Below are 13322 nucleotides of genomic sequence, written 5' to 3'. Positions count from 1 at the left end.
GAGCTCCCAAGAACATTTTATGCCCAAGGAAAGCAGTGTTACCCTTACTTCCATGAGACAGACGCAAGAAGAGCCAGGACACCTCCCAGACAACCCCTGACTCATCCCTCCAAGGAAAGGCTCCCAACGGCTCAGAGCAACTAAGCTGGTCCTTCTTAGACCAAGGACACAAGGGAGGGGGTCTAGGACCGTGAGGCAGGCCTGAGGTAACACCCACTCCCTTCTCATCCCTCCTCTTCCTTTCTGGCTGGCAATCTACTCTTGGCATGGAAGTTTCTGGAATCCTGGCAGGAGGGGGAGGGTAGTAAATGGAAGTGTTTAGCAGAGACAGGTGAGCCACACCCCATCATGCCACATCCCCAACTTCCCAAACCCCCATCACACCAAACCCCTTTGCGGGGGCTCTCTCGGCTCCCCAGCACATGAGGGCGGCAGGTTAAGCTGGGCCAAACAGCTGCACGCCGGCCTGCATCCTTCGGTGTTAGGTCCCACTTGCGGAGCAGCCTGCACAAAACAGCGGCTGCGGTCAGAGTCTGCTCCATGCCCGGCTCAGGACGGCAGCCCTCCCACCCTCCCTGACACTCCGCTCTACCCTGACCCCTCCCCACACTGTTGGCACCACTGGGTAGGACAGAGTCAGGCATCTGCCCACACACATCCACTAATCCCCACCAGCCTCCAATCCCGTCCTCACGCCCTCCCGAGTCTCTTCCTCCCCACCCCGCTTCCCCTGTCCCAGGTTCTCCTGTCACCTCTAACCTGCCCTCCATGTCTAGTGGGCTAGTGCAGGGCCCCTTAGAGCAGCTCCTCTCCAGATACATGTCAAATTTCCCTCCTGGCTGAAGTCCCGACATGCTCCATCACCAGCCTACCCAGTCACCCAGCGATCTTTTCTATCTGTGGATCTGATTATGTCACTCTCTACTCAATATTCTTTAGTGGCTCCCATTGCCTTTAGAAGAAAACATACAGCCACAAGGCCATTCTTGATCTGGCCCCTGCCCACCCACCCAGCTTCCTCTTACCACTTCCCCAAATTATGTCCCAGGAATGCTGAGGGTTTTCTCCTTCTCTGAAAGCACAGGGCTCTTTCTCGTCTCCAGGTCACTCCCACAGCTACCTTACCCTGCCGGCAAACTCCCATTTGTCAGGTATAACTCAGTGTGAACACAATTTGCCCCCAGGAAGAGCTGTCTTACAAGCCCAAGGCTCAGGGCCCTGCTCACGTTTCTACCACACAGTTATAAGCCTGTCCATCCCTAAACGTCTTTTTGTTTTCGCCTCCTCACTGCCTAGCTCCCCCATTATCCTGCACACGATAAGGGGGGCACTGCTGACTGAATTAGACAATCGACGCAGGCCAGGGGCTGGCTCTCAGCAGCTCCAGTGCTGGGACATCTGCTCTCAGCCTCAGTATCCTCAGGCCCAGGCAGGGGGTCAGGCTAATGCCAGTCACCTGCGAATGCCAGAGAGCAGAGCTGCCCAGAGACAGGGTTTTGCCCTGGATCACAAGCAAGAGCACCCCAGGCCTCCTTTCGATGGCTCCTCCCCTGCCCAAGGGAGGCCCAGAGAGGGTGAGAAGCACAGGTCACCCCATGGCCATCTGACACACTCTAGGCTTGGCTCCTTCTGTTCTGCATCCAGGGCTCTGGCCACCTTGTTTGGGGAGACCCACAGGAAAGGCCTGGCTGTTCTCAAGAGTCAGTAAGGCAATTAGACATAACGGCAGAAGAGAGGCAAGTTTGTGTCCTTCCACCAGGGAAGGCCCCTGCAGGGTGACCAAGGACCACAGGCCTCAATTGCTCCTCTCCTCTCCTCTCAAGAGTCCAGGCCACCATCCCTCAGGCCAGAGTCAGTGCCCACTGCCCACGGGGCAGGAAGACTCTGAGGGGGAGGGGAGAGAACAGAAAGCCAGCGCCAGTGAGCACCCCCCGCACACTCCAGATGATGTCACCCAACCCCCACTGCTGGAGGTGGGCATCACTGCCCCCCTTGACAAACAAGGAGGGACTGGCAAGCCCCCAAGATGTCCACGGGCTGCCAGACTCAAAGCCACTTTTTCCTCTCCCCCTCACTAGAGCCAGGATGTTGCCTCTCTATTTTTGCTGTTTGCTCCAGTCCCAACCTCCGCCATGAGAGACAGGAGTAAAAACAGTTTTGTCTTCAGTTACATCCCATTGTCCGTAACTCACAAGTCAGTCAGCGTGACATACCCAGCTCTTACTGAGATCATCCGTAAGGAGAGCTGATCGTGTGCCCGATTTATCTAGTTTAATGCTCAAAACTACCCTAAGGGGAAAGTAAGGAGGTCTTTATCTCTAGACCTGCTCTCCTGACATAAAACAGAGATTAGACAGCCGTGCCCAAGAACAACCAAGGGTGAGTCTGGGATCGGAATCCAGAACGTGAGCCTCTCCGCTGGTCTCAAGGTGGTCCAGGACAGAGCAGAGAGCTGCTCTGCTGGCTTCCCAACCAAGAAACTCCAGGAGGGTGGGGTGTCAGCCGTGGGAACAAGGGGAAAGGCGATGCCTGGAAGTTCTCAGCCCGTTGCTCCTGGGCAGCCTGTGACTCCCTCTCTTCATGCCTTGATTCCTCACGCCTCCATGAAATGGAACCGGTGCCTCTGCTGACCTGTGCCAGCCCCAGGGAGCGGGAGAGGGGGAGGCTGGGGCCAGTCACATGCCGGGAGCGTCCCGGCTGAGGAATGTTTCTCAGGAATATCAGTGTCAATACCTTAATGAGCCATAATGACATATAAAGATGTGGTCCGACACTAATCACTGTGGGCCTGACTATTCATCATCCTAGTAACAGTACGAGGGCTGGAGAGGACCTGGAACTGAGCGCCCACTGGTGAAGCAAAGCCGCCTTTAAGTACAGTGCGCTGCTGCCAGAAAGGAACAGACTGGGCACGAGAGGCTTTTTAAAGTGTCAGGTGACTTAAATACCACAACCTGCAGGCCTAGCACCTAAAGGATGGGCAGTCTCAGTCTAGCCCTACTCTTGGGGAGAAAAAAAATTCCTGCCCTGGCAAAGTAATTTCTCTATTGACAACAGAGTAAATGAGCAAATGGAGAGGGGAAGGGTGGAGAGGTGAACGTAGCCAGATGACTTGTGGACTTTGGGGCGGTGGGTGAAGGGACACCCTGTGGTAAGGGGGTGATGGGCTCCTTCTGGAGAAACAGGCAGGGTCCCTGTCTCCACTCACAAGGTCAGGAAGGGGCCCTGGACCCAGAGTCACAGGACTTGCTTACAGCTATAGCTAGCCGAAGCCCTATGAGCACCACATGCGTCTTCTCTGGGCCTCAGTTTCCTCATGGGTCTAACGAGGGCCTGGATGGATGGTCTGTCATGTCCTTTCCAGCTCTGCCAGTTCAGCTGCTCTATAGCAAACAGCACTTGCCAAGAAAAATGGCCGTGAGGCCTCTGGCTGTTAAGCAAGCCTGGGCCTCTATTAAGGCAGAGGGCAGACCCACCCAAACCACCAAGAGCCAGCCAGCTCTAGCGGTCAGAACTAGATCCCCTCAAGTCGCCAGGAATCACTGTGACACTGGGAGTTAGCCAGTGTCACCACCACATCCCTTCCTCCTTGTTGCAGGCTTCTGGGCAGTGAGGTCACAGGAGGGACAAAATGCTCTCCCTCCTGCTCACACCTGGCTGACACCCCAGGTCTGAGTTAAGAGGAGCCACAGTACCAGCAGAAGGCCCGGCCACTTGTGCTCTCTCTCGGAATCCTGTGAGGGTCATGCCACAGGCCTGCGTGAGTGTTCGGTGCCAGGCTCTGTGCTGGGCATCACGGTGGTACAAGTCAGAGAGGCGGTCTACGCCCCGGAAAAGAAAGGGAGGCAAACCAACACTGCTCACGTCACTCCAACAGGCATGCCTTACCAATCTCACCTCCGTGGCTCTGCACAGGCCTCTCCCCCACCTGGAACACCCTCCTCCTCCACCCGCCTCTTCACCCGCCCAGGCTCCCGAGAATCAGACAGAGCTGGGTTCAAGAACCTCCTCCACCATATGTGTAATCTTGGGTAAGTTACTTATCTGCTTAAAAAAAAAAAAGACAATTATCTATGGCTCAGATATTTTCTCATAAAGATTATAAATAACAAGGGCCTGTAACAGCCCTTAGCAAAGAGCCTGGCATAAGGCAAGTATGTAGTAAACAACCACTTGAATGAAGGCCTTTGGTGACCAGATTAGCCTCCCTGACTTCCCCTCCCCTGAATTCCCACAATGAGAAACGGCTGAGCCACTCCTTTGGCCCCTTTCAAATACAGCTTCTTACTCTTGCCAATTTTCCTGCAGTGTGTAGCTCATTTCCCCAACAGCAATGTACACAATGCTGTGCACACAGAGGTCACTCCACAAATATTTGTTGATTGATTAGCCAGTGAAGAGTAAAGAAGATCTAAACTGAACACAATCAATTTCCCAAACATATGCTGAAACAATAAGAGCTGCTCTGGAAGAGAAAGGGCTGAGCCAGGTCCTTAGAAACAAGTGCTCTGCCCACAGCAACAAACGTCCTGGAGAACCCATCCCACAGATCACTGAAGAAACAGCCACTGCCAGTCAGATTCAATGCCCGAGGCCAGCTGGGCAGGGCTGCAAAATCCTTCTCTCCCCCCATGACCTTCCATACCCTTGCTGCTCCTACCCAAGGTGTTCTCAAACCACTGGCAGAGGGCAGGGGCCACACTCCCACGGGCCCACGGTGGTGTGAGAGCACCCCTCTGATGGCCCACAACCAAACTTTCTCAGGGAGCCCCAGAATGCAGAGGTGACATGAGAGCAACGCTGGCTTCTCAGCAGGCCCTCACCAGGAAACACCCCCTTGGAATGGAGTGAGGGTCATCACTGCAGGCCAACACCAGACTCGGCCAGTGCCCTCACCCAACCTGGTCTTGCTTAGGGGACTGCCTCACCCTGACTGTCATAGGAGACGTCCACTTTCCACCTAAATCTCTCACCTCCCATCGACTGAGACTCTTCTCCACAGACACTGATGCTTCCATTTTCCTTTCTGAGGTCCAGTTTTGTTTCTGCTTTTCTTTAAGGAAAGACTGTCACTCCATGCACTGGGGAGAAGAGCCCTTTGGGAAGCGGCAGCCCTCCTCCAGGGGCAGGCTGGGTCAGTATCTGGATTACGATTCATTGGAAAAGTCTGGGTTGCAAGAGGCCACACACATGAGTCAGCTGGAAGCTAATTCTTCCCGCCAGCACCCTCAAGATATAAGCATCTTCCCCATTGAGTCCATCTGTGGCCACTAAAGACCTCTTCTAGCCTCAAAGTGGAAACCAACCTAGAAATTTTTATGATGTTTAGGCCCACAATGTCCCCTGAACACCTAACGTCCCTTTGGGCGTTTCAATTCCATGTTCAACGTTCTTCCTCCCTCCTGCCCTGACCAGATGTGTTGACATCACTGAAATAGTGTGAAGAGCCACTGAGAAATGACACATTCAGGTGACGGAAGCAGAGAGGCACACAGGTGAGTGTGTACATGTAAAATGGTTTATCAATTATGTTTAAAAATAACTTTCCAGGGCCATATGGCTAACAGATGTATATATCTTTCCATCTAGCCACTTCAGTAACCACTGTGCAAGCTGCTCAAGGAAAGAGGGAGCCTGAGTTTGAAGACCAACACCTGGAAATGCGCTATCCTACCACAAACAGTAGACTTTGTCTAGAAATACCAACAGCACAGGCGGACAATGGTTCTAGCTCTCCTCTCTCCAGAAAGAGGCCTATTCCCTAAGATGCCTACAGTCCTCCTTCAGCAACCATTTCAGGTGAGAAGCCCTGCTAGGGCCCCAGCACCATACTCAGAAGCAAATCACTACCACCACACCACTCCGGCCCCTGCAAACACCCACTATCTGGGCTGGCAGAGGTGTGACACCAAAGGGATCTTTAAACTGTGGAAAGGAAACTGAGATAATATCTGTCAAGTACTCACTCAGGAAGGTGTCTGGCATATAGTAAACACTCAGTAAACACTAATTACTACTATTACCATATTTCCTCAGCTCTAAGTCTTTAAAAATGTTAACATTTCTATAATAGAGTACACCTTTAAATCTCTATACATTTAGTGGTCTTCTCACCCCTCTATCCCTCAGGCTGTTAGTAAATGAACGATGTGTCTCACAATTAAGGGGACTCTTAGAATCAAGGAAATACGGTATTAGTGGTTAAGCCAGTGAACGGAAACGTGGACCAAGGGCCACGCACACACACACCCCTGAAGAGGCTGCCTTCAGTCAGGCCTCTGGGCTCATAGGGTTAAAACAGAAGGATCTGAGAGGGTGCATGGACAAGGGGAAAAGAGGAGGATGTGACCCCAAAGCTAACTAGTTGGAGGCAGCAGGTCAGGAGAGGCCTAGAACCGAGATAGGAAAACACTGCCTCAAAGGTAAAGCTGAGAAAGGAAGCCTAGGTACCAGTTGGGTCAACTAGCCGAGGGGTGGGGAAAGAGGTGGGCTCGGGGGGCGGGGTGCAGAATAAGTGTCAGTTCCTTTTCTCCCCAGCACTGATCCCAGAAGCTGGGGAACTTGGCAGGAAGGCGACACGGGTCCTTGAGCGAGGCGAAAGGGAATGCCACAAGACTGGACTAGAGGAAGCCCTAAGGTGTCAGCTGAGGAGGAACAAAGACGTCGTCGCAGGGATGGGGGCAGCAAGCCAGCAGAGGACCTGGGGCAGCGAGGAGGGGAGTGAAGCTCGGGACACCGCCCAAAAGGAAAAACACAGGGAGGAGCGGGAGCCAAAAATGGAGTTGAGGGATGTGAAACTGGAGGGAAGAGGGAGGGGCAGAGAAGAGGTAGGCGGAGGGGATGGCCAGGGGGCCGCGTGGGAGGGGCCCTCCGCCTGGGTCGGATGGGGGCCCGCCCGGGTGGGACCAGGGGACCGGGCCTCGCCCCCTGCCCCCGGCTTCTCACCTTTGACGTCGTCGGCCAGCGCCTTCCACGTCGGGGCGAAAGCGATGCAGTGGCCACACCAGGAGGCGAAGAACTCCACGGCCCAGGCGCTGCGGGAGCCCAGCACGGCGCCGCGCAGCGTGTCCGCCCGCAGCAGCGTCAGCGGGTCGGAGGGCGAGTAGAGCGCCGAGCGCGGGGCCGCGGCACCGCCGGCCACCGCCAGCAGCAACAGCAGCAGCAGCAGCGACGGCGACGGCCCGGAGCAACGGCCGCACCACCCCATCCTTGGCGGCTGCGCCCACCGCTGCGCGCAAGTTTCAGACGAGTTGGTGCCGGGCGGCGCCGCGGCGCCTCCTGCCTGGGTCCAGGAGGAGGAGCCATGTGGCCCCGCCCCTCATGCCCCGCCCCCACGGCCCGGCCCCGCCCCCTTCGCCGTCCCGCCTGCTGGCAGGTGGGCCTGGGAGCCCTCGGGGGCCGGAGTTGGGCCCCGGAGCTCGGGACCTGCGGGGAGCGCCCCCGTCACGGTCCGCCGAGGCCTCAGAGCTGCGCCAGCCGGGTTCCCGCCTCCGGCCGCAGGAGGCGAGGAGCGCAGCCCAGGCCTTGGAGCTCCCACCTCCCCATGGAAGGAGTGGGGCGTCTGCGAGGCATAAGCTCGGACCCCGGACTCACGTTCCTGTAGCTGCTGGGGCCTCGGGGAGGTCATTTGGCTTCACGCAGTCCGGTATTCAACGGAAAAGGAGTCCGTTGGAATAGATTGGACCAACGTATGCTGTTCCAGGAAAGTTACAGCCATCCCACCCAATCCATAAGACGTCCTGAGTTAGAAGCAGGTGGGAGAGAAGAGGGACCCGTGGTAGGACAGTCTCTGAGTCTGGGACCACCATGACTCCACAGAGATCAGATGTGCCCACACCCCCTAAAGCCTGTGACCATCTAAAGGAAACTATTTGAGGGCTTCCTAATCATCCATGAGGCCTGCGCCCCACCTTAGGCCGGGCTGGATTGGCGGGGCGTTGGGGTGGAATCAGGGTTTCCTCAGCACACAGGTCTGGCCACCCTCATAAGGTTTTTAGGGCGATTCCTCCAGTTGACTCTGGCAGCGGCCCAGGTCCCTGCCGTCTAACTCTCCAGCCTGCTCACAGCTTTCCGTACTCCAATGTTCCCCTCACAAGTAACCTGATAACTAATCTTGTGTTTGTGTATACTAAAACGTTAATGGTTAATTTTCCCTGGTCAGCTTTCGTAGTTCCAGTGCTGAGTTATTTTGAAGGGAGAAGGCGCTCTGCAGAGGGTTATCACAAATGATCTTTTTCCTTTGTCTTTACTGGGTTAGCCTGTAAGCCACCTGAGACTAGATTCATTATTCATTCAACATTTATGGAGTGTTTCCTTTGTGCCATGTGCTGCTCTAGGTCCTAAGAATCAGGCAGTAAACAAAACCAAGACTCTGCAGTCATGGAACTTACATCCTGGTGGGGATAGGGACAGAGAGATGAGACACAGTAAGTGTAGGTCTGATGGTGATAAATGCTATGAAGAAATATACAATATGGTAAGAACAGAGTGACAGAGGAAGGGCTGTTTTATTTTAGGGTGGTCAGGGATGAGCCCGCCACTAGTATTTCCAGGGCCAAGGTCAATAGTACAAATGGAGGCCCGCATATCGTATGTCTACATATTTAAAAAATTATAAACCAAGTTAAACTGTTATGTAAAATTCCCATCCTTTCATCTTGACAAGTGTACCTTCATAATAATCTGGAAGGCCAAATTTAAGTTTAGAGTTCTTGGACTCCCCTGAGATGTGCACTGGAATGAAGTGGCTTAGGGGGAACTGGTCCCTGGCCCTTGACCTTCCCCCTGCTCTTTGCACTCCAGCTCTTTCCCATACTTCAAGGGGTCTCGTGCCCGTACCTGTAACGTCCCGGTCTGCACATCTGAGCTCATTCCACACCTCCTGCAGATAGCTGCTCCTGGGTTCCTCAAGAGGCTAGACCTTGGGAAAGGCCAGGACAGTCCCCAGAAGCTGGCCTGGTGCTGTCGGGGCCGTGAGTTCCAGGGTCTCAGGTACTCACAGTATGATCCAAGAAGGGGTGAAGAGCAGGTTTTTGGGGTGGGCACATTCCCTTGGCCCATGGGCTTCTTGCTCTGTGGAAAGCGGCGTGGCCAGAAGAGGCCTAGAGAGCTCAGAGGCCAAGATAGGGGCTCCTCTTGCCCCAGTCTTAAAGCATTTCTAACAAGGTAACATTTGAGCCAAAGACCCAAATGAAGTATGGGAGGGAGGCTTGTGGCAATCTGGGATAAGAGCATTCCAGGCAGAGATCTGGAGGTGGGGCCTTTTGCTCCCTTCAAGTGTTCATATTCTCTGTGCCCAAAGTCTGGAACTGTATAAATTATTCATTGATCAGGTGGAGTGTTAGTGCCTCCCCAACTCGCCCAGCCAATTCCAGATGCTGGGTACTCCTCCTTGGGAGTCAGCTTCTACTACCCCCCTTCCCTCACTCCCAGAAGCCACTGGGACCAGGCCTGGCTCAGGGTCATCAGGATAGGTGATCCCCTATCCTAACCTTGGATTCCAAGTGTTGGAATTACTCCAGCGCCCGGATCGGGCGCCAGTAAAAGTCAAGTGCCTTCAGATGTCTCTTTTGTTAAACTGTGTTGTAGTTCTTCTCCCCGGGGGCCTGGGAATTAAGGAAGAAATGTCTGCTGAATGTGCTGAGTGCCTGGGAAAGACTCCCAGGTGAGCACACACAGATTGGCTTGTTCACATGTCTCTTTCAGAGCATCAGAGATGGAAAAGAATACAAACTATTTGAATGGAGTAGAGAAAGTTTCTTGGCAATGGGGCCAAAGGAATTAGGACCAAGAGTTGTAAAATCTGGGGCCTCAATACCTCAGAATAGGGATTTTCAACTTTTTTAAGTCGTGGAAGCCTTTGTTTAAAAGACTCTTGAAAGGAAGCTTAAACAGAAAAAAGCAAGCTGAAGGGTGTGACCTAGAGCAAGTCCACTTCCAATGGTCTGTGGGGCTTCCTGGGAGCCCGGGGCTCCGAGGCCACCATTTGAAAACCACTGGTGTAGAACCAAGAGCAGAAAACATAAGAATCACAACTCACCCTGCTTGCCCTTCCAGGAGTTTCCTGGGATGAAAAGGTGGCAGAGAAGGAAATCTCCTCCCGGGTCGGGTGTGGAGGGGGAAGGGTGCTGAGGAAAGCATTGAAAGTGGGAGGGGCTTCGGCATCCCTGCCCAGGTGCCCTGTTCTCCTCCCCACATTCAAGCTGTAGGAAAGTGAGTCAAGACGAGCAGATGAGAGAGAATACTAATAGTATTAGCTAATACTGTGCACCTGCTGTGCTAAGCACTTACAGATGTTACTCATTTAATCCTCACACCAACTCTATGACGTTGATAGCGTTATTGTCCCATTTGTACAGATGAGGAGACTGAGGCTGAAGGAGCCCTGTTGACTTTCCCACTTGTGAATCATTCATGTGTTGTGTGTGAATAAAAGAGAGGGAATCTGGGAGTCCGTCAACCAAAAATGAGATGGATGGTGAGAGGAATGCAGCTTATACACCAATACAGATAATTATGATGAGCAACTGAATAGGGCTTAGTAAAATATGTCACAGGTAGCAGAGCATTAGATGACTTTCCACTTACTCATTTGCGTTCAGGATCAGAGAGGGTGTGTTCAGCTGGAAGGCAAGTGCCCAGCAACAGGAAGTGTTGCTTTATGCCTTCAAAACTTGCCTCTTGGCCTTCCAGATGAACCTTTCCATAACTGGGGTCAGTTAGAGTACCAATTCTGATGGTCGGAGGAGCGGTAGTAAAAGTCTGTATCCGTTAGGTATGGCAGGAAAGAGAAGGCACATTCGAAGGGTTTGCTGAAGAGGGTTTAATTGGGAGGACTCTTACTGAGGTGTGTGCAGGGTGAAGGGAACTGACAAGAGATGAGAGGTCCCTACTGACTGACAACAGCAGGAAGTCCTTTTGGCACGCCTCCGCTGGAGGAGCCGAGGGGAAGGAAATGTGATGAAAACCACCGAGAGCTGAAGTCAGGGAGAGGGGCCACCCACCTGGAGCTGTAACTGAAGGAAGCCATCATGCCAGCAACTCAGGGAAGCGGGAAGGGGAGCCGGAGACCCCGGGAAAGCCTCACTTCCACCTCTCTCTCCTCCTGTCCTCCTGTGTCTTGCCAGTGTCTCCCACTGGCCAAACCAAATCAAAGCCAGAGGGTGAGGGTGCCCGATTACAATCCATAGAAGTTGGCTTCCAAGATAAAAGGCAGGTTGGAGAGTGGAGAATACGGTACCTAGTACAGGATCCCTACACTTGGGCCCTTTAAGGCCTTCAGAATGTGAATGGAAAACACGAAAACCCCTGATGGTCCCTCTGTGAGTCTCTTGGGTGGGAGTGGGGGGCTAGAAGTCTGCCCGGCCACCGGAGAGAGAAAGCCCGCGAACAGGGCTGCTACGCAGTTGCTTCCCAAGCTCCTCGGTCTTTCCTGTTCACACTTAGTCCAACTGCCTTATCCTTTACCTGTAGAGGAGACTGAGGCCCAGAAAAGTGAAGGGACTTGCTCAAGGCCACACAGCACGGTAGTGGTAGAGTCCGATTTTGTCAGGCTTTCAACATAGCTGTTGAAGTCTTGAGAAGGGGACATCTGTGAAGGCGATATTTGGGGCAGAACCCTGTGTTCAGGTAGAGCTTCCCCGGTCTCCAGGTCACTTGCTGGCAATTCAAAGGGAATAGGCATCTCGCCCCCTCAACCCCCATCCCCCGCCTGCCCCCCCCCCCACAAAGATAAGCTAATTATTTCAAGTGGAATGTAGACATAAGGCTTATACACTCAAGGCCTTGTTGTTTGGCCTCTCTGGCCAATGTTCGAGATGAGGGCTCTTGGGAACCTGCAACTCATCAAGTGAGGCCTGAAGTCAAAGGCAAGAAGGCCACGTTGCTGACTTGCTGGGTGGAGGTACCCAGTCCTCCCCATAGTAGGCTTCTGGGCACCTTGCCAACTTTGTGATACTGCACGAAGATTTATTCCAGGAGCTTTAGGCTTCTGGAGTAGATGACCTCATTTAAAATATTTCCTGCTATGACTTAAGGGTGTATCCCACAGTTTTTGTATAATAGATAAGTGCATATAACTATAAAGTATAACAGTGTTCCTGTGAAAGGACAGAATTTATGAACTTTTTTGTTTATAATGAGAGCGTTCTCAGAATGTGCCTGAAGAGAAGACAAGTATGATGATGTCAGTCGGTGTCAGAAGCTGCACGGTGCGTGTGTGTGGAAGGAGAGGGGTGGGAGGAGCAGGGACAAGTTGGAAGAGGGCAGTCAACTGGCTAGGATGGGGACACCCTCCTTCTTCCGCAAGGCTGAGTTTCGGAACTCTCTTGGAAAATCCTGGGGTGTGGTAGATGAGCGCTCGGTCTTTAGAGTTAGGATACTTGGGTCTCAATCCTTGGCAACTGCCTCCACTTCCCTGAGCTTCAGTTTCCTCATCTGTAAAATGGGCACAGAGGTCATTTTAAATGCTGAGTTCTCATCTGTGAGTGCTGGGGTCATCGTGTCTTACTCAGCTGTGGTTCTGCCAGTCCTCAGACTACTCTAGTTCCAACCCACGGGGGAAAAGCAATTTTCTATTTTGAAATTATATTTTTCCTGTTTTCTTAAATGTTTCTTTTAAAAATGAAATGATTAAGGCATGACTAAAAAGAGCACAGTGAAACTCTTCTGTATGATACTGTAGTGGTGGATCCATGTCATTATACATTTGTCAAAACCCAGAGAATGTACAACACCAAGAGTGAACCCTAAGAGGGGCTGGCCCCGTGGCCGAGTGGTTAAGTTCGCGCACTCTGTAGCAGGCGGCCCAGTGTTTCGTTAGTTCGAATCCTGGGCGCGGACATGGCACTGCTCGTCAGACCACGCTGAGGCAGCGTCCCACATGCCACAACTAGAAGAACCCACAACGAAGAATACGCAACTATGTACCGGGGGGCTTTGGGGAGAAAAAGGAAAAAATAAAATCTTAAAAAAAAAAAAAAAAGAGTGAACCCTAAGTAAACTATGGACTTAGGGTGATTATGACGCATTAAGATAGGTTCACAGGTGTAACAAATGTGTCCTCTGGAGCAGGATGTTGATGGTGGGGGAGGCACGTGTGGGGACCGGGGGTATCTGAGAACTCTGTACTTCCTGCTCAACTTTGCTGTGAACCTAAAACTTCTCTAAAAAATAAAGTCTATCAAAAAAAAAAAGAAAAATTATCCTTAATGCAAAAATTAAAAGTTCACACCCTATTTGGTCCCTGAAATAGTTTGGAAATTTTGCTGGCCCATAAAAATCACAAAAAGGAGTTGATGTGGTTGACTTGTTGTTGAATGTGT

General features: G+C 52.6%; 1 protein-coding gene and 1 long non-coding RNA gene across 2 annotated transcripts in view; one reads left to right on the top strand and one right to left on the bottom strand.

The window, feature by feature from the left end:
- Positions 1–12976, bottom strand: part of QSOX1 (quiescin sulfhydryl oxidase 1) — a 44539-nt gene extending 31563 nt beyond the window's left edge. Inside the window, exon 1 of the mRNA XM_023640649.2 lies at positions 6946–12976. Within this exon, the coding sequence (XP_023496417.1) occupies positions 6946–7207 (262 nt within the window). The 5' untranslated portion in view covers positions 7208–12976. The remainder of the gene's footprint in view (positions 1–6945) is intronic.
- Positions 4529–6797, top strand: LOC138924016 (uncharacterized). The gene is made up of 3 exons (XR_011438474.1): positions 4529–5495; positions 5590–5799; positions 6538–6797. It is a non-coding gene; the product is annotated as an uncharacterized lncRNA (long non-coding RNA).
- Positions 12977–13322: the final 346 nt, after the last annotated feature.

Source organism: Equus caballus, chromosome 5, assembly GCF_041296265.1.
Source record: "Equus caballus isolate H_3958 breed thoroughbred chromosome 5, TB-T2T, whole genome shotgun sequence".
Taxonomy (NCBI): domain Eukaryota; kingdom Metazoa; phylum Chordata; class Mammalia; order Perissodactyla; family Equidae; genus Equus; species Equus caballus.
The sequence above is the reverse complement of the archived record's forward strand: the minus strand, read 5'-3'. Positions and strand labels throughout refer to the sequence as shown.